The sequence below is a fragment of the Oryctolagus cuniculus genome, chromosome 17 (assembly GCF_964237555.1).
Source record: "Oryctolagus cuniculus chromosome 17, mOryCun1.1, whole genome shotgun sequence".
Classification (NCBI taxonomy): Eukaryota; Metazoa; Chordata; class Mammalia; order Lagomorpha; family Leporidae; genus Oryctolagus; species Oryctolagus cuniculus.
The window spans coordinates 20,411,524-20,432,162 of NC_091448.1; the positions used below are offsets into that span (position 1 = coordinate 20,411,524).

The window sequence follows — 20,639 nt, forward strand, 5'->3', positions numbered from 1 at the left end:
ATTGGTAAGCAGCACTGCCCCAACCCTCCTCCCTCAAGAGCCCCTCAGAATCTTCCTGGTCTCATGGGATTCAACGATTGTTTTAGGATCCCTTGGATAATTCCTGGCACAGAAAAGGACTACAGGTTGAATATCTGTGTCCAAAATACTTGAGACCAGAACGTTTTGGATTGCAGCATTTTTTGCATTTTGGATATGTAATGAGCTATCTTGGGGATGGGACCTAAGCCTAAATACAGAATACATTTATATTTTATATATACCTTATACACACATAGCCCAGAGGTAATTTTATACAAGATTTTACTGTACCTGCATTTTAAAAAATCCTTATTTAATTTATTTGTGAAAAAGAAAGACACAGAGAGACAGACAGGGGGAGAAGTTCCATCTGCTGGTTCACTCCCCAGATGTCTGCAAAAGCTAGAGATGGGCCAGGCCAAAACTGGGAGCCAGACCTCCCATGTGGGTGGCAGGAACCCAGTTACTTGAGCCACCACCTCCCAAGGTGGGTACTAGCAGGAAGCTGGAGTTGGGAGCAGAACCAGGACTCAAGCCGGTGCCGCAGCTCACTAGGCTAATCCTCCGCCTTGCGGTGCCGGCACCCTGGGTTCTAGTCCCGGTCGGGGCGCCGGATTCTGTCCCGGTTGCCCCTCTTCCAGGCCAGCTCTCTGCTGTGGCCAGGGAGTGCAGTGGAGGATGGCCCAAGAACTTGGGCCCTGCACCCCATGGGAGACCAGGAGAAGCACCTGGCTCCTGCCTTCGGATCAGCACGGTATGCCGGCCGCAGCGCGGCGGCCATTGGAGGGTGAACCAATGGCAAAAGGAAGACCTTTCTCTCTGTCTCTCTCACTGTCCACTCTGCCTGTCAAAAAAAAAAAAAAAAAAAAAAAAAAAAAAAGAACCAGGACTCAAACCCAGGCACTCTGATATGGGATGTGGGCATCCCAAGCAGCCTCTTAACTGCTGGACCAAATATCTATCCCTGCACCTATGGGTTTTTTCCCCCATTAAAGATTTATCTATTTATTTGAAAGGCAGAGTGACAGAGAAAAGGGGGAGGGAGAGGGATAGGAAGAGATTTCCACCCACTGGTTCATTCCCTGAATGGCTGCAGGTTAAAGCCAGTAGCCAAGGATTCCATCCGGGTCTTGCATGTGGGTGTCTGGGGCCCAAGCACCCGGGCCATCTTCTGTTGCTTTCCCAGGTGTGTTAGCAAGGAGTTGGATCAGAAGCGGGGCAGCTAAGACTTGAACAGGCATTCCAATACAGGATAACACTGTTGCAAATGGCAGCCTAACCCACTGCACCACGATGCCAGCCCTGCACCTGTGCTTTGACTGCAATTCATCATGATGTCAGGTATGGAATTTCCACCTGTGGAATCCCATCAGTGGGTCATTCCCCAAATGGCCCTAACAGCCATGTCTGGGCCAGGCTGAAGCCAGGAGCTCAGGACTTCATTCAGATCTCCTATGTGAGTGGCAAGAATCCAAGTACTGGGGCTGGCGCTGTGGTGCAGTAGATTAAAGCCCCGGCCTGCAGCGCCAGCATTCCATATGGACACCAGTTCAAGTCCTGGCTGCTCCATTTCCGATCGAGCTCTCTGCTATGGCCTGGGAAAGCAGTAGAAGATGGCCCAAGTCCTTGGGCCCCTGCACCCACATGGGAGACCTGGAAGAAGCTCCTGGCTCCTGGCTTTGGATCAGCTCAGCTCCAACTGCTGTGGCCAACTGGGGAGTGAACCAGTGGATGGAAGACCTCTCTCTGTAACTCTGTCTTTCAAATAAATAAATCTTTAAAAAAAAAAAAAAAGAATTCAAGTACCTGTGTCATCATCTGCTGCCTCCCAGGTGCACAGCAGGTAGCTGGATTGGAAGCAGAGGTGCTGGGGTGAGTCGTGGGATGCTAGCATCACAAGTAGCAGTTAATCTGCTGCGCCACAATCCAGCCCCTAAATATTTTTAGTATTTCCCCATTTCAGGAATAGAGACACTTGTAGCACCCTGGTAAGAAGGACGCCATGGAGAAGATGAAGAAAAAGGGAAGATGCCTGAAGGAAGAGCAAAGGGCTGAGACAGAATCAACAGGAAATTAAGAAAATGGGATTTGAAAAAAAAAAAAAATTGCATGGGAGCTCCTAGCTGAATTACTCATAATAGCCCCAGGATGGAAATAACTCAAATTTCCATGAGCTGATGAATAAACACCATATGGCATATTCATACAATGGAAGATTATTCTGCCACAAAAACAACTCAAGTCTTGATACGTACTGCAACATGTGACATAAAAACATTATGCCAGGAGCACCCAGCACTGTGCAGCAGTTGGGACACTGCTGGGGATGCCTGTGTCCCGTACCAGAGTGCCTGGGTTCAAGTCCAAGCTCCAGTTCCAGCTTCCTGCTAATACACGCCCTGGGAGGCAGCAGGTGAGATCTCAAGTACTTGGACCCCTGCCACCCATGTGGGAGACCTGGACTGAGTTCCCAGCCCCTGGCTTTGGCGTGGTTCAGCCCCAGCTGCTGCAGGCATCTGGGGAGTGAACCAGTGATGAGAGCTCTGTCTGTCTTTCTCTGTCTCTCAAATAAAATTTTTTTAATTTGTAAAATAAAATAAAAACCACTGAATTGTATACTGTAGGTAAATTGTGTGATATAGAATTACGCTTTCATAAAGTGGCTAATTTCTTGTACTATTGTCAGCAGTTTTAAAAACTTATTTTTTAAAAAAAGGAAAATGAAAGAAAAAATAAGCTAGCAAATAGGACATGAAAGAAATAAGAATAATACAGTGTCCCAAGGCCAAAAGGAAGATCCACAAGGATCTTGGTCAGCAGGGATTTAAAAAAAAAAAAAACTGCTTTATTTAAAGCAGAGTCCTAGTAAAATTAGAAAAGGAGAGATACTTGGTGGGATATAAAGTTTCCTGGTGACTTTTGAGTGCTCTTTCAGCAGCGAGGAAGGCTCTTTCTTTGGATAAACTATGGTAGGTCAAGGTGAGGGGTTGGTAGGTGCAGTTGCAGAAGACAGAGTTTGAACAGAAAGAGAAAATAGGTGGCTCCACCTCCAGCAGACAGGAAAGTTCCATCCATTTGCCCTGGGATTTTTCTCTGTGTGTGTGTGCTTGTTTTTGTTTTGTTTTTCAGAAGAAGAAGGCAAGTGCTTGTTCAAGACAAGAAGGAGAGATTCCGTGGTATTTCATTAACCTGTGTTCTTGATATTTTCTCTTTGTGGGCCTGAGACACCATTTCACTAAAACGAAATCTCCTACCCCACAGTAAATGCACTGGCTGGGTCCTTTAAGTGGTAACACCGCCAAGTTATGCCTAAATCAGCACTGAATAAATAATCTTCATTGTTTTCTGGCTCAGGAGTTACTCTACCTCTTAATGTTTGAAGAAAGGAAGGAATTTTTGAGGAAGAGAATTGGACAAATAAGACAGGCATCGTTCGTTGATGAGAGAGAGAAGAGCAGTGCCTATAGAGCTGGCAAAAACAAAAACAAAAACCCCACCGCGGTGCGTGGCAGCTGCCAGCCAGCTGCAGAGGGCGGGGCTTCCACACAGGATGGGTTCTCTGATGTGAGACACGTCACTCATCCCAGCTGTTCATGAATAACAAACACTGTGTCGCCCTAGGATCTCTCCCAGTGCGGTTCCAACACTGATGGAACACATCACAGCATCTACTGGATAACCCTAAATGTAAACTGATAAGACTCAGGGCAGAACCATGATAGGAACAGTTGAGCAATGCCTGGCTATTCCCCGTGCATGGGGGTTAGGAGGGGCTCCCTGCCTTGCCCGTTAGACCTCGGCACTGTCCCCTGGGGACCCTGCCCCACATGTCTCCTGCCCCACGGCGTGACCCCCTTCCCTAAGCTGTTGGAGTGCCTGCCTTGTTATGCCAGAAGCTACTTGTGCATCTGTCTTCCTGCTGCACTGTGAGGAACTGGACTTTATGCATTCTCACTAAAGTCCCTAGCCCCAGGGCTGGCTCCTGGTTAGTAGTCACACTTCGCTGAACAGGTGGACGGATGGATGGACGGGCGGAGGGATATGCGAGGGTGTCAGACTCTAGCTGCTGACTCGGTTGCATCTTGGTGTTCTTTTCTGGGCCAAAGGGGTTGTTTGCTTTGACTTCACTCTCCCTTTTATAGTCTCTGTCTCTGCGGCTGAAAGCACACAATGGAACAGTGTGCCTGTGGGCAGACAGAGTGAGCAATGGAAAATGCAAAGCACCAACGGAGTGCTGAATGCAACTACAGATGGGGAGAAGCTGCTTATTTTCTCTGCACCCGAGTGGAATGCTCCAGAAAGGACTGTGCTGTCCCCGTGGTGGGGGTGGGTGTTGGTAAGCTGGTGCACCGCGGCTCAACATGCCCCCTGTTGGATGAGGCTGGCAGTGAGTCATAAGTGGAACAGTGAGAGAAAGTCAACATAGCTATGCAAGGGGCAGGGCCCTTTTGCAAGAATTCTGTGAAGGAGGCATGAAATGAGTCAGAGATGCACTCACTGGAGTATTCCTGGGACATAATTTGACTCAGACACAAGTACGGACATTCCTTTGTGAAGAACGGGAATAGAAATACATTTCCAGAATGGTGTGGACTTAATTTCTTCTAGCAAGCAGGTAGCCAAAAACAAAGCAAGGCAATACTAACACTCTTCCTCAGCAACTTGTCATGAGAGCTTAAACTGCAATCTGTAAATGTCCATCGATAGCATCCTGGTGTGATAAGTACAGTGTAATCCCTACTCGGAAAACAAGGCTGTCTCACATGTACTGATAGGAAGCAATAGCCAACATATATTAGTAGCTAAAAAGAAAAAAAGCAAAGTGTTGAAATATATTTGTATGTATGAGGGTACTTCATAAAGTTCATGGAAAATAGAATTAAGATATGCACATTTTTAACAAACATTTTGAAGTACCCTGGTATATAAGGGGGCGTCAAACAGTTTGTGGAGGGGCCAACACTGTGGCATAGCGGGTAAAGCCGCCACCTGCAGTGCTGGCATCCCATATGGGCGCTGGTTCAAGTCCCAGCTGTTCCACTTCTGATTCAGCCCTCTGCTATGGCCTGGGAAAGCAGTGGAAGATGACCCAAGTCCTTGGGCCCCTGCACCCACGTGGGAGACCCGGAAGAAGCTCCTGGCTCCTGGCTTCGGAGCCAGCCCAGCTCCGGCCATTGAAGCCATCTGGGAAGTGAGCCAGCAGATATAAGAACTCTCTCTTTCTCTCTCTCTCTCTCTCTCTGCCTCTCTGTAACTCTGTTTTTCAAATAAATAAATAAAAACCTTTTTTAAAAAAGTCCGTGGAAATGTGTGTTATCTTTTAATTTCATTTTCCCCACCAACTTTTGAAGCTCTCTTTGTATGATTATAATGCAGAATTTTTCTTTAGAACATTCTACAAGAAAATGGTAACAATAGTTGTTTCCTGGAATGGAAACTAGTGTCTGGGGGTAGGGATAGAAAAAAAAATTTCTCATCACTGTATTTCTTTGAGTGCTATTTACAATTTGTGCTTTGGGTGTCACCTGCTAAAATGATTAATTTTAAGTTATAAGAACCTTACGAAGGTCCAGGAAGGTTCTCAAACTGTACTTTATTTTCTAAAAGCTTTATCAGTCCTCAGTGAAAGGAACTTAGTTTGTTATATGTCTTTTAGATTCTAAAATCCAACTGGCAGTTGGTAATCTGCCAGTTCTAGTAGCTATTTGCATAAGTAATACACAATTACATATACCAGTTTGCTGTATTTGAACCTCACACGTTTCTGCAGGCAACATACTTGACTCAGTGGTGGTTAGGGCACTGCCTGGGCCACTGAGAGCTCGCTTGCTTGGGGGCGGCTCTGGCTGGACAAATGGAGCCTGGGGTCACACAGAGCAACTTTTCACTTTGCCCAGTGGTGATGGATGCCCCACTAGCAGTGACCTTTTGCCAACATCGTCATCCGTCCAGCCCTGGAAACCCAGGCCTGGTTTCCTAAGCAGGGAAAAGGTTTGCAGCTTTTCTGTGGGAAAGGGAGTTGGTGCCCCTCCAGGGAACTCAGCCCCAGCAACGGGGGGCGGGGGTGGTGGTGGTGGCAGGGGGGGCAAGGCGGGCAACCTTTGGTTCTCAGAGCTTTAGCTGTTAAGGTGGAGGGAAGGAGGGAGCCGGAGTCCAGGGACCTAGGTTCAGCTAACACTAACCCAGAGTGACCTCACGCAGCCTTCCCTCTGTGCAGTGGGCAGGTAGGATTCCGGGTACAGTCCTCAGGGCGCTGGAGCACCAGGAAAGGGGGTTCACAGAGAGAGGTGAGAGGTGGGGGAAAGCGCTTCTTTCCATCTCACTGCCCAGGTAATCCTGCTGTCAGGACGGTCCTGGGAGAACGGGGAGGAGCTCTGCTGTCCCTCACCACCACTTAATTTTCTCCTCCTTCCTTTCCCCAAACAACCCCTCAAGCTTTTAACAAATGTTGGTAACGGAGGTGGGGGGGGGGGGTCTTGGAAAAGCTGATCGAGGACGAGGGCAAGGATTCTGTCCAGTGGCTCCTCAACACCAGGCACAGGCAAGTAGGAGGGGGCTTCAAAGAGTTCGTGGAACACTGGATTTACGGTAATACACCTTTTGCGTGGACTTTGTGGAGACCCTCTGTTCGGTACGCAGGTTTTGTCCACACGTCATGGCGGGATCTCAGCGCCCACCTGACTCCCAGCTCCAGCCCTAAAAACGCTGAAGTGGGTCTCGCAATTTAAAGTAAATAAATAAATAAAAAAGCGAGAGGGAAACTAGAGCCACACTCCCGCCCCCCGCCCCCGCCGCCCCTCACTCCACCCCACCCCACCCCCTTACATTCCTCGGCCTGCGTCCCGTCCCGCTCCCACCGCCTCCGCAGCCGAGCCCCGGGTCTCCCGCTCCAACTATTCCAACCACGCCGGGGCAGGGTGGGGCGCTCAGCTCCAGGGCCCCCTCCGGGCCCCCCCCCCCCGCCAGTCTCCCCTTCTGCCCCGGTCCCTCCCTTTCTGGGGTGGGGCCAGCCAATGGGGGCCGAGGCTCCAGGGTTCGGCCGCCGAGTGGGGCAGCGCACGGATCCCCCGCCCCGCAGTGCTGGCCGCCGTCCCGGTGCGCACGGACGTGGCTCGAGTTTCCCCGGCTCTCCGCTCTCGCTCGCTTCCCCCTCCCGCTCCCCTTCTCTCCGGGCCTCGGGCTCCCGCTCCAGCTTCAGCTCCTCTCGGCCGGCCCCGCACGGCTCCGGGCAGCCATGGAGGACGTCACGCTGCACATCGTCGAACGGCCGTTCTCCGGGACGCCCGAAGTCGAGGACCGGGAGCCCTCCCAGGTCGGGGCGCCCGCCGCTGAGGAGCCGTCGGGGGCCGGCTCGGAGGAGCTGATCAAGTCGGACCAGGTGAATGGCGTGCTGGTGCTGAGCCTTCTGGATAAAATCATCGGCGCCGTCGACCAGATCCAGCTGACCCAAGCGCAGCTGGAGGAGCGGCAGGCGGAGATGGAGGGCGCGGTGCAGAGCATCCAGGGCGAGCTGGCCAAGCTGGGCAAGGCGCACGCCACCACGAGCAACACGGTGAGCAAGCTGCTGGAGAAGGTGCGCAAGGTCAGCGTCAACGTGAAGACGGTGCGCGGCAGCCTGGAGCGCCAGGCCGGCCAGATCAAGAAGCTGGAGGTCAACGAGGCCGAACTGCTGCGGCGCCGCAACTTCAAAGTCATGATCTACCAGGTGAGCCCGCGGGGCGGACCGCGCCGAGCTCGCGCGTCCCCGGCCCGGGGCGTGGGGCGGGGAGACCTGCCCGCGGCGCGGCTCTCCAGCCTGCCGGGCCCACGAGATCCGCCCTCCTTCCAGGGAGCACGGCTGCAGTGGGGTGGGGTCTAGGGGAGCGGCGGGATTTTGGGGGGCGCGCCAGTACCCCGCGCCACCCCACCCAGGCCCCTCCCTCCGGCCCCAAACTCCCAGCTGAACTAGGTTAGAGGGCCAGACTTGGGGACGCTGCCCCTCGCAGACCGCTTCCAACTTGGCTCAGTTCAGCGCTTTTCTACTTGGGGGAAGTTTCGAGGAATGCCAGGGGTCCCTGGCGGCTTTTGGGGCCCTCTGTAAGCGGACACTGGCTGCAGGGCCCGGACCTGGGGCCTCCGGCGCTGCCGCCCGATATAGCGGGTGATTCAGGGCTCAGGAACGCACTGGCGGGGGCTGCGCCAGGCGGGGGACGTGACAGCCAGCCCCCCTCCCCGGACCCCACGCCCCCGCATCAGCCTCCGCTGTCCACCCCTGTCCCCTCGCCGCGACCTGTCCCCGGCCTCCTGGCGCTTTCGGGCCCTTGGGGACACCGTCCCGGCCGCGCGCCGGTACCCAGGGCCTCCTAGAGGCTGGTGGAGGAGGGTGCGCGGGCGGCGGGGTCCCGCGGTCTAGGCGCGTGGTCTCACCCCGCACACCTGCGGGGGCAGGGGCCGGAGAAGCCGAGCGGCTGGCGGGAGGAGGCTGGCGCGTCCCAGGCCGCCCGCTGCTGCCTGTGCACCTCTTCCCGTCTCTCCCGCCTGGATATAAATGTGATTTTTATATCCTAGCCCCAAATTTAAGCCCGGGAGTTTCAGTGTTCTCCTCCTCACCATTCCCCTGCCCAGCGCACTCCGAACCAGGGGCTGTGGTGATCCTTGGATCCCTTCTCCCTGCGTCCCGCAGGCCTGGCTGATGCTCCTGCCCGAGGGAGGCGGGATCCTGGGGGCTGTAGGCTTAGCCTCTGCTCCTCTCTCTACGGACAGGAGTGGAAAGACCGGGAAGGCCAGACCACCCCCGCCCCTCTGAGAAGACCCTTCCGGGGAGCCCTATTTCACTGAGGGCTCTGGGGCCTGGTTAAGCTACCTCTCATGAAGAAGTCCTTGGGCTCTTTAGGGAGACCTAAGAGAGCTGCAAATTGGCACAGAGGTTTGGGGAGGGTAGAGACAGGGAGGTCTGCTGGTGCCCATCTGTGGGCGGAGGCTGGGATGGCATTGTCCCCCTCCCCACCCTGACCCACTATCTCCTAAGAGGCACTTCCTTGGCCTTTAAAGTCCAGAACTGCCCTCAATTACAGCACTGTTTGCTATCAAAGGTTTGCCTGGAGCTGTTTCCACGAAGCTAAGTGTTTGGAGGAAACAGGATTTGGCGGTGGTGGTGGTGGGGAACTGTGTGAGATACTGTTTGAGACCTGCTTAACCCTAGGGGACATTGAGGAGAGAGGGACAAGCAGGGGCCTGGGCCAGCAGGCCGCACTTCACGGGTGAGCCTTCCTGCTCTAAATGTCCCCCACCAGAGAGCCCTCCAAGTAACCCCGCTGTGCCAAAGACAAAGATCCCAAGAGAAGGAGCGGTGGGAGGGGAGAGAGACTTCCCTGCAGAGGCCAGCGGCGCCTTGCGAGGGGGTCCTGCATGGAGGTGGTGGCGAGGGGATTCCTAACCACACAGGGCGCTGACTGCATTGGTAGTAAACCAGGGCCAGTGACAGGCAGAGCATAAGCCCAGGAGCCGCAGGGGAAATAAGTACTCTCAAAAAGTACCCCCTACCCAGGGAGGAGCTCAGAGTTGACGAAGAGTTTCCCGCAGCTGGGCGTGGCTCGAGGAAGCAGCACTTCCCTGAGCTGCGGAGCAGATGTTGCAGGTGGGGGCCAGGGGTGGGGCTCAGCGGCCGCTCCTCCCCCAGGTCTGCCCCTGAGAAGAGAATGAAGCAAAAATAGCCCAGTGCCTTGGCAGACCTAATAGGGAAGACGGGGGGCAGCAGCATTTATGGTGAAGGCAGGCTGCAGGGGCGGCCCCTGGAGAAAGGGCCGGGGCGCCAGGGGGAGTTCTCTGCAGGGGAGGGTGGAGGAGGGGCTGCAGAGGTGGGAGGTGATGATGTGGCAGTGGCAGGGGCTGTAGGGAGAGCCCAGCGCTGGGGCGGATGCAGGAGGTCCCTGGTCAGTTCCACCCTGGGTTCAGGGAACTTGTAGCTGTCAAGATTTCCTAGGTCCAGTTTGCATTTGACACCCCCTCCCCATAACACACAAACATGAAATCCAGCAGCTGCTGGTGTGGGATGTTAGAGGCCTCGCAGGGATGGTAGAGCCCTCGTCTGGAACTGGCGTCGGAGCCATTTCTGTGCTTGTGTGGCGTTTCCCTTTCTGCATGCCATGGAGACGGGCACTTTGGCCTCCCCCTCCTCTGGGGTGGCAGCCAGGGACTGGAGAAGCAAGAGCCGGAGTTAGTGGACTCAGGGCTGCTGGGAGGACCAGGCCAGGCGGTGGGCAGGGGGCGGCGGCTCTGAAACCTCAGGACTGCAATGCTTAAAGACTCAGTTCTCCCAGACAACGATCCGGAGTTTATACTAGAGTTCGTTGAGAACCCAGAGATGGGAGATGAAATGGAAGTGAATGTTTCCCAGAGCAGTGTGCTCCCCGTGCTGGGGGAACTCCAGGGCTGGAATGAGGGCTCGCTGGCTCCTCCTCCCCAAATCCTAACCCCGCCCATCACTCCTTCCTGGACAAATCACAGCTACCTTGCTCCATAAGAACCCCAAACTTTTGTCCAAAATTATTCCCAACCTGGGCTTTGGTTCCTCTCACCTCTTCCGCCCAGTGGCCATGGAAAGAGCGGGCCCTACCCCAGTTCCAAGATAGCTGAGTTTGGGTTGTTTTCCCTGGCCAGAGTCCAAAGCTGGGAGCGTATTTTTAGGGTATACCAGGACTAAAGGAAATCATGCTATCCGCCTGCTCCTCCCCCTCTATTTAAATAAAATTTGACTACCGTAAAGCTCAGAGTCAGAAAAGCGAGGCAATAGCACGGTGCGCAACTGGTAGTCAAGGAACGTATATTTTGAAAACTCCGTACGTGGATTTCAAATGTTTTGCCCTAAAATAAACATCTTTCAACTCTGCTTTTCCATGCACTTTTTAAAGTGCCCTCCTCCTAGACTTTTGAGCTAGAAGACACCTTAAAGAGAATTTGCTTGGAAATAATTCTAGCTTGAGAAGCTGGGGCCCAGAGCAGGAGAAATCACTCATCCAATGACATGCGAGTGACTGGGGGTTCAGGTGGGGAGCCCAGGTGTATCCTTCCTGCTGCCCTCACTGTTCCCCACCCCCACCCCACCGCCCAGGCCTTGCCCTGCCCCGGGGAGTTCTGGCTCCATTCTCCCATGGAGATGGTTACACAGTTGTGGCCTTGGGCTGCTTTGTGTGTGTGTTGCGGGGGATGGGGGGGTCAGGGTTTGCCGTGTTGGCCACCAGTGGCCATTAGCTGCAAGCCTCATGAGTGCTGAAGTAGAGGCAAGGTGTGGTCACCTGGCCCAACTCGGGGAGGGGTGCAGGGTGTAAGGAGTGGGACTCCCGGTTGGCCACAGGTATCCCCTGGCATAGACTCAAATCTGCCTAGGAGAGGGCCATGCAGGGCCTGCCGCTTTGGTTTTGGTGACTTTAGGCCTTACTGAGCAGTCACTGCCCAAGCCTGGTAGTACCCACATGTCCCTCTCTACTGACTTTTTTTTTTTTAATTATTTATTTGAAAGTCAGAGTTACAGAGAGAGGGAGAGATAGAAAGCTTCTACCTGCTGGTTCACTCCCCAAATGGCAGCAATGGCCAGAACTTGTTCAATCTAAAGCCAGAAGCCAGCAGCTTCTTCCTGATCTCCCACATGGGTGCAGGGGCACAAGCACTTGGGCCATCCTCCACTGCTTTCCCAGGTGCATTGGCAGGGAGCTGGATCAGAAGTGGAGCAGCCGAGACTCAAACTAGTGCCCATATGGGATGCTGGCACTGCAGGCCATGGCTTAACCTCCTACTCCATAGTGCCGGCCCCTCTACTGACTTCTGACCGCCCAAAGCAAGAGTGGCAGTTCAGCCCCTCAGGAGGGAGAATTGGGGAGTGCTCCTGGGTGCCCTGAAACACAAGCCCTCATGTCCTAAAAATATCTTGCTTTTGCATCCTGATTTCTCTGTGCATTTTAGTGTCTGGTATCCCAAGCTTTGGGTGGGGACGAGGGTGGCAAGGGCAGCAGGAGGTGAGGACGTGGCCAAAGAGGGCTGGCCAGGAAGTCTCTGTTCTGTGCCTACCCCTCTGTCTATCCGGGGCGGCACCCGGTGCCCACCGTGCCCCAGGGACTAGCGAGAACGGGGCTGAGTAGCGCCTGATCCTGATGGCCGTGAACTTGTGTGCCTTCCCTTTCACTCCTCAGCACCTCCCCAGGCAGAGTCCAGCCATGGGGCCTCGTGGGAAACCCCTTCCTGCCCCCACCATCCCACTCCCCCAGGAGCCATGCTGGGGAAAGGTGGAAGATCGGAGCCCAAGCATGAGACTGGGGGAGATTCTAGAGAGAGGAAGGGAGGTGGGGTCCATTTGTGTTTAGCACTTGGTAGGTTTGGGGTTGCCCCACCCTTCCCGGCCGGGACCCTCTTGATGAAGCATCTGAACTGTGATTTCTTTCCCCTCTAACACAGTGTGTGTCCCCTCCCGCCTCACCAGCCCCATGTCTGCATGCCACCAAGGCCTCTCTCTCTCAACCCCCTCCACACCCATCCCAAGCCCCATTTAAACCCCTTTTCCTCATCTTAGCTCAAGAAGAAGCTGAAAGCACCCTCTGACCTGGCCACGCCCAAGATCGTGCCTTTTGACCTCCTGCCTGAGACTGAGCCCTTTGAACTGAAGCCCGACACAGACACAGTGCCTGAGCTCCAGGCCTTGGAGCAGACGCCCAGGACACTGCCCTATTACCCAGAGCCTGGGCCCCTGCCTGCCCCCCAGGAGCCGACAGCCCGTGGGGGTGTTTAGGGCCGCTGCCCACTGTGGGTGGGTGCCAGGCATGGGGAACCCCCGGCGCTATGCAGCGTTCAGGCCACTGTGGGGCGTGCAGTGGGGGTGGGAGGTGACCGGAAGGGGCCCTCTCCTCCTTCCTGGTTTCTGTTTGCCCGAGCTGTGCCCAAGCTGCCTTGCACGGAGCTGCACGTCCTGCCTGCGGCTGCTCCGCCACACCCGCCTCCTCCGGACAGGCCCGCCTGGATCAAAGGCCCTCTGGGGCAGGTCCTCCGGGGGGCTGGGGCCCGGGGTCTGTTCCTCTGTTCTGTGCCCTCTCCACATCCTCCCCAGGGCAGAGGAAAACACTGACACTTATTTTTTCCAGTTTTTTTTTTTTTCTTTTAGAAAATGTTTTTCAGAGAGAACCCTTATGTTTGCCAGATCCTGCCTTGGGCGGGGCACCCAAAAACTGCCAACTTGAGAGGCTTGTGGAGGCTGCTTTCCTGGCTTGGCTCGGGCCTCGGGCCTCCTGGAGCTTGGTTCTTTTTTTTTCCCCCCATGATCACCCAAGGAGCCCTTTTAGATATCTGCCCGATTGCCATCCCTCCCAGCGCATGCTATAGTTGGATGCCAGATCTGCTCATGTTCTCTCGGGAGCACAGCAAACCATGGGAATATCTAAGTCCCTCCTCCCTGGCTGCCCAAGAATCCGTTGTTGGCTTCAGCCGAGAATGCGTGCTGTGGCAGAAGGAAGGTCCCCTGCCCCCGGTGGCTTTCATCTCCTGGCCCGGGCCCCTCCGGGGCAGTGCTGAGTGTTTAGGACTTTCTCTCCCTTTCCCAATGTGCTCTCCAAGCAGCTGCTGGGGCTTCAAATCCCCACCCCCCCTCCAGTGTCTCCTCTGGCCATTCCCCAGCAGGGATTGGGAACAGAGCTGGTTAGCACTAAATTGGAGAGGTTCTTACCCAAGCCTTGTGACACTTGTCCCTTCTCCCTAACAAATGTGAAGTGCCTGGCCAAGGCGCATAGTAGGTGCTCAATTAAATCACAACCTCAGGCAAACCTGTCTAAGCCAGAAGATCCTGAGTTTAAACAGCAAGGTTGGGGGATGGAGGGGAGGACACTGGACTCTTCCCTGGGGCTCCTCTAAACCCGTCCTGAACAGGCGCCTTCCGGGGCTGGGGAGCTGTGTGTGCTGGGGGGTGGGGCGGGAGGCTGTGCATGGCTTTGTTCAGACCTGGTCATTAAAGGTAACTGTGGAAATCTGGCCTGTTGGGAGTGGTGGTTTTGTTTAATAAAAACGGGAAAACAGAACAGGCAGAACCTTCCCTCCTTGCCACCCCCTCGAAGCCCCTCCTTGGGCTCCGGAGCTCTGCCAGGGAAGGAGGGGTGGGACAAAGGTGCTGGCCTGTGTGCCCAGGGAGGGGGGAGGTGCTTTTGGATTGTGTTGAAGGTTGTTGTAGCAACAGGCAGACTGGGTGGGCCCAAGACAGCACTCCAAGGCTGTGAGTCATGGGGGAAACCTGCCCTGCAAAGCCGGGGGTGGGGGTGGGGGGAGAAGTCCATTAATGGAGGGGATAGCTAATGGTGCACACCCTCTAGCACTGGCCCTCTGGACAGAGTCCAGGCATTCAGGCCCGCTTCTTTCTTTGCCTGTCTCCCACCCGTCCCCCGAGAAGGCAGCTCCTTTGGTATAAGCCGTCACACCCAGGGAAGCCTGAGATGTGTGGGGTTATATAGCCTCCCCCCCCAACACCTTTCTGGCCTGGGGAGACCCCGGGAATGAACCTGCCCTCGCGGGGGCTGCTCTCAGATGTTGCACTGAAACCTTTGCTCGGGCACTAGGAGACTGGGATTGGCTGCAGCTCTCCCCACTGCCCTGTCCACCCCAGCTCAGCTGGCAAAGACCGTTTTCTGAGAAGCCAGGGGCCAGGAAAATCAGCCAGCTCAGCCTTTTGGGGTCAGGGTGGAACAAGAGGGAGAATCAGGGATGGGGGGGTGGGGTGGGGCGGGGGACAATGCGGACTTGTTCTCCAGCAGCTGGGACTGCTTCCTGGCTGCTCCCTGCTCGTCTCCCCCAGTCCCTCCCTTGCACGTCCACCTTGTCTGAGCCTATGGAAAGGAGGGGCTCCCTCCCCCCACACTTTGGTGGTGTTTTAGCGTGGGAGACTGAAGAAGAGGGAGGAGCTGAGATGTTTTTGATCCTGGGGCTGCAGGTAAATTCTAGGTGGCAGTGGAGAGGAGGCCCCTAGACAGCCCTAAAATGATGTACATGCACATGCTAGTGACGGACTCCGGGTCTGCAGTGGCAGTGGGGAGAGTGACTGCAGGGGCCCGAAGGGACAGCTGGCAATCGCAGGCGATACCAGCAGAGGTGGGACCCCTCTGATGCACAGAACCAAACACCCCCTTCAACGCCTCGGTGCATGATAAGAGGCAGAGGGATGGACAGACCCCTAGGAGGCTCAAGACAGCATAAGCCACCTATGGCAGGTGGAGACTACAAGTCCCAGCATGCCCTGTGCCCAGGTCACCTTGCCTGCTGGGAGGTGTAGTAGGGTAACAGAGAACTGGAGGTGGCTTGGTGCCCTGCAGAGCTGGTGCCCAGTTGGGAGAAGCAGAGCCAGCATTCCTTCTTTGTCCCTGCTAATGCTATTGACAGGGAGGGAAGGAAGTCGGGAGGGGGTGTTCCTAGTTTTCAGTGTAAACCAGGAAACCCTGAGGGTGGGGGCGGGAAGAGGAAAGAGACTGGGGGCTGGGAAGGGAATTTCTATAGCAGGTGGCCTGTGTATCGGTATTTGTGTTTGTGTCCATGAGAGCGGTCGGTTCACTCCTTCATCTGAAGTCCCTACACTGAGCCTGGAGAGTTAGCCCCTTTCGTCCTCCTGGCCTGGCTTCCCCTGCCTTCTAGTGGGGCCAGGAGAGGTCCTGAGATCATGGGATGTTGGTCCAGGGTCAGGAATCTTGGAAAGTCTCGGGATGGAAAATGCTGGTAGCACTGAGTCCTCCAAGGGAAGAGGGAGAGCAAAGCGGCTGCTCTGAGCTCCAGGATCCCGCGGGATTTGGGACCATCCAGGCCCTCTGAGCTCAGGCCTGGGGTGGGGGTGGAGGTGCCAGGAGCAAGCATGTGTTCCAAGGCACAGAAATCAGAAGCAGAGACATGCTGAGACTGGGGAGACCGCAAGTGCTTTCCTTGGTCTCCTCTTTTCCATGGGTTTCTAGCTGGGGTGGGGGCTGGGGGCAGAGCGAAGGGAGGGCTGGGCCACAGCTGTCCTTCCCTAAGGCTGGTTCTGAAATGGTTTGAGTGTGGGACACTCACTCCGGCGACTTTATCTTCAAGCTCCCCTCCCTGGGGGCCGCTGGGGATGGGCTGTGAGCTCATCCCTACCCCGACGCCCCTAAGCCCGCTCTCCCAAGCCCTCTTGCTTTAGGGCCTGGCTCGGGCAGTGTGGGGCTCGGGGCACCAGAGGGCGCTCTGCCATTTCCAATGTCTCGCAGGGCCTCCGGGGCAGCAAGTGGTCGAATAGTCAGACGAGCGCAGGACGCAAAGGTGCGGCGGGGGGCGCGCAGGGATGTTAAGCCGTACTGCGATCCTAACGCAGGCGCATCTCTGACCTGAAGCCTGGTTCCCCCCTCGGGCCGTCTGGTCCGTGACATTCAACACATGTACTCCTACTGGGCGCCTAGCCGTGTGCCAGCAGCTGCAGGTCTCTCTCTAGGGGGGAACAAGTCAGGCGGGCTCCCGGGGTCCCACGCAGTGGCCCTCCTCGCCCCGGCATCGCCCAGCATGCCCCCTCCCCGGGGCCCGGCCCGGCCCTCCTCTTGGGCCCCCTCTCATCTCCTCTCCTCTCTCCCCCGCAGGACGAGGTGAAGCTGCCGGCCAAACTGAGCATCAGCAAGTCGCTGAAAGAGGCCGAGGCGCTGCCGGAGAAGGAGGGCGACGAGGCGGGCGAGGGCGAGAGGCCCGAGGAGGACGCGGCGGCGCTGGAGCTGTCGTCCGACGAGGCGGTGGAGGTGGAGGAGGTCATCGAGGAGTCTCGCGCCGAGCGCATCAAGCGCAGCGGCCTGCGGCGCGTGGACGACTTCAAGAAGGCCTTCTCCAAGGAGAAGATGGAGAAGACCAGGGTGCGCACGCGCGAGAACCTGGAGAAGACGCGCCTGAAGACCAAGGAGAACCTGGAGAAGACGCGCCACACCCTGGAGAAGCGCATGAGCAAGCTGGGCACGCGCCTGGTGCCGGCCGAGCGGCGCGAGAAGCTCAAGACGTCGCGGGACAAGCTGCGCAAGTCCTTCACGCCCGACCACGTGGTGTACGCGCGCTCCAAGACGGCCGTGTACAAGGTGCCGCCCTTCACCTTCCACGTCAAGAAGATCCGCGAGGGCGAGGTGGAGGTGCTCAAGGCCACGGAGATGGTGGAGGTGGGCGCCGACGATGAGGAGGCCGGCGCGGAGCGCGCCAGCAGCCCCGATGTGCACACGCTGCTGGAGATCACCGAGGAGTCGGACGCCGTGCTGGTGGACAAGAGCGACAGCGACTGAGCCGGCCGCGCCCCGCCCCGCCGCGCTTGCCCCGCCCCCACCCCGGCCTCCCCTTCCCCACCTCTCCCAGCACCCCCCACCCCGCCCGAGGAGCCCGGAGCGGGAGGCAGCCCCCACGAGGCTCAGAGTCCCAGTGTAGACGGAGTCCGGGTACAAGTGGGAAGAGAGGGTGACCTGTGCTCCGGGTGTCCCAGTCGTGGACCCAGGAGGAGACCGCTGGCGGGCGCCCCTCGGGGGCTGCCTTGCCCTCGGCCACACTCGCTCCCGGCTTCGAAGCTGCCACTCCCGCTCGCTCGCCTTCTCCCTTCTCTTTCTGACCTGTGCTGGCTTCAAAGCCAAGTTTACCAAAGAGGCGAGTGCATTCTAAAGGGGACCTTGGCCGGTGCAGGAGAGGAGACCTCCCCACCGGAACCTGAGGAGCTGGGGGAAAGACGGCAGAGGGGCCCCGCCCCGCAGAGGGCCCCCCCCCCGCACAGGCTTTATCCGTGGGGGTTCTCAATGAGGAAGAGCCCTGGGGAGGGAGTGCGACCCTTAAACTCCCTTGTTTACGCACCTGCTCGCGGGAGCGCGCACGGGGCTGAGGCCTCGGGAGGGAAAATGGAAGGTGACGAAGAGTGCAGAGGCGACACGTTCCCTCGTTAGCAGCATGGCCCCCGTCGGGGGCGGAAGGGAGGGAAGACAGTGTGAGGAAGCGATGGTCCGAAGAGGAGGAGCGAGGCTTCACCAGACCCCTCCGCCGGGCTCCGAGGCCGGTCCGGAAAGTGAGTGCCCCACAAGGGGGCAGCAGCAGGCTGCAGAGCGCCGGGCGTCCGGCGGCCTGCCCGGCGGAGACGGAGGCTACCGAGGGGCGGAGGGGCGGAGGGGCGAGGGAGAGCGCGGCGCGGGGCAGCTCGCCCCCGCAGCGCTTCCAGAGCTGGTACCCCAAAGCGGCAGCACTTGCCAAGACCCCGCTGGTGTCCTCGCCTCTTGGGGGCGAGGGGACTCGGCTTCCTGCCCAGGTTCTCCTGGGGAGGCTCCAGCCCTCCCCGTGAAAGGCCCCGACACTGTCCCTTGTCTTCCCCAGCTCTGCTTTTTAGACTTGCAGCTAATTAATTGTTTAAAGGGGTGGGGTGGGGGGGCGAGCCTGGGGACACAACCTTTTATACAATACAAGCTTTGCCTTTTTTTTTTTTTCTTCTTCTCCTTTTCCCGGTTCCCTTCTGTCCTCTGAATGGTTGGAGGCGACCGCTGAGGGGAGGGTGGAGGTTGCGGGGCCAGGTACCCTGGTGCTGATGGGCTGCAGGGGCCTGAGCCGTGGGCTGATGGAGTTTCCTGTGGGCTCTGGGGAGCCTGTCTCCTTGCTGTGTCCTGGTGAGCAGCCCGACCAATAAACCTGCTTTTCTAGAAGGATCTGTGTTGGACTATGTTTTCTGAAGACAGTTTATGTTGAACAAATTACCAGGTACAGGAAGTAGGGGAGGAAAAGACAGTACTTGGTGTACACTTGCTGGGTGGAGGAGAGACCCAGTGTATGGAGCCCTAACTTTATGTGTTTTAAGTTTTTATATATTATTATTATTATTTAACAGTTACAGAGAGAGAGGCAGAGACAGAAAGAGAACCATCCGTTGGTCCATCAAATAGCTGTAACAGCTAGGGCTGGTCTGGGCCAGGTCAAAGCCAGGAGCCAGGAACTCCATCCAGGTCTCCCACGTGAGTGGCAGGGGCCCAAGCAAGTGGGCCATCTTCCACTGCCTTCCCAGGTGTAGTAGCAGGGAGCAGCCAGGACTCAAACTGTCATTCTGATTTGGGATGCCAGTGTGGCAAGGTGGTGGATTAACCTGCTGTGCCACAACACCAGCCCCCTGGAGCCTTAACTTGATGCCAGAAACTGTAGCTCTAAGCACTTTGGCCTAGAATTGCTTTTGTATTTTTATTTATTTATTTTTATTTGAAAGGTGAGAGAGAGATCTTCCATTCTTGGGTTCACTCCCCAAATGACTGCAACAGCCAGGTCTGGGCCTGGCGGAAGTCAGGAGATAGAAACTCTATCTGGGTCCCCCATATGGGTGGCAGGGACCCAAGTACTTGAGCCAACACCTGCTGCCTCCCGGGAGGCCCACAAGCAGGAAGTGGGATCAGAAGTGGAAGAGCTGTGAACCACTGTGATGTGGGATGTTGGAGTCCCAAGCGGCTGCCGCTACTTGTCAGCTCTCATAGCAACCCCAGGAGGTAGAACTGACCATCACCAGCCCGGCTGAGAGATGAGGAAACAGCGACTTAGGTTGCACAGCCGCCACCTGCAGAGGCCGCGAGGCAGGCAGCCTGGCCGCACAGTCCGATGGTCACGGTCTGGAAGCTGCACCCACTGCGGCCACCTCCCTGTTGTCAGGGCATTAGCCTGTGGGGAGCAACTGGGAGCAACTCGGACTAGACTAAGTTACTGGAATTAAGACTTATTCTATGCATCTGCTTTCCCACAATATGGTGCTGAGAAGGGAAACAGCTTCTACACAGCTGCCTCCAGTTCAACCAATAAACTGTGGGACCTGCTCCTGATTGGAGGAGAGCAGCGTACTCGGCGTGTGGGTAGCAGAGTTGGGATTGGTGGAAGAGGACTATAAAGGAGGAGAGAGACGGCATGCACCAGGAACACCTGAGGAACATCTATCTGGAGGAGCACCTGTGCAGACCCCGAGAGAGCCGGCCGGCGGTGTGCCACTCCCCCTCGGAAGTGGGGAAGGTGGCAGGGGGAACCGCCCTTCCACGAAGTGGGGGAGCAACATTAGCCCTTCAGGCACACCCGGTTACTCTGCTCAGCCTGGGCTTCCCCCGGAGACCCCCTCGGAATCAGAGGCCTGGAGGAGCTGAGTGTCACAGGGACAGGATGCCGGTGCCTGATGCCAGGGCGCTTCCGGGTCATGCAGAATGGATGGAAAGAGAAGCTTATTTTGGTGAAAAAGTTGAAATTTTCCATGAACTTCCTGAATGTTTGGATTTCAGAATTTTTGCACAAAAATAAACTTTTTAATCTATTTTTTTTGAAGTGCCTCTGTATATGCCTATTGTATCCACACAGCCCAATGACAGTGTGATGGGCACCTGCTTCACTCTGCATGCAGCCCCTTCCCCGGAGCGACCTGCCCCACCTGCACTCAGGCTACAGATTTCCTGGAGCAGTGGACTCAGATCCTCACGTGGCTCCTGCCTGCATCAGAATCACCTGACAGAGCGTCCCTAATGAAAGTCGCATCATGTCTGTGCTGCTCCCAGCCCCCTGCCACTATCTCAACTGTGCCCAGCATTCCCCTTCGAAGCAAACATTCCCCTTTGACCCCCCCACCCCCTGTCCCCAGCAGTGGGATCCAGAACTCTGCAGTC

General features: G+C 56.4%; 1 protein-coding gene across 1 annotated transcript; it reads left to right on the forward strand.

The window, feature by feature from the left end:
* Positions 1–7,074: 7,074 nt before the first annotated feature.
* On the forward strand, positions 7,075–18,665 carry CAVIN1 (caveolae associated protein 1). Its single transcript, XM_051825010.2, has 2 exons — positions 7,075–7,726; positions 16,602–18,665. The coding sequence occupies exons 1-2, from the start codon at positions 7,256–7,258 to the stop codon at positions 17,277–17,279; spliced, it is 1,149 nt and encodes a 382-aa protein (XP_051680970.1). The 5' UTR covers positions 7,075–7,255; the 3' UTR covers positions 17,280–18,665.
* Positions 18,666–20,639: the final 1,974 nt, after the last annotated feature.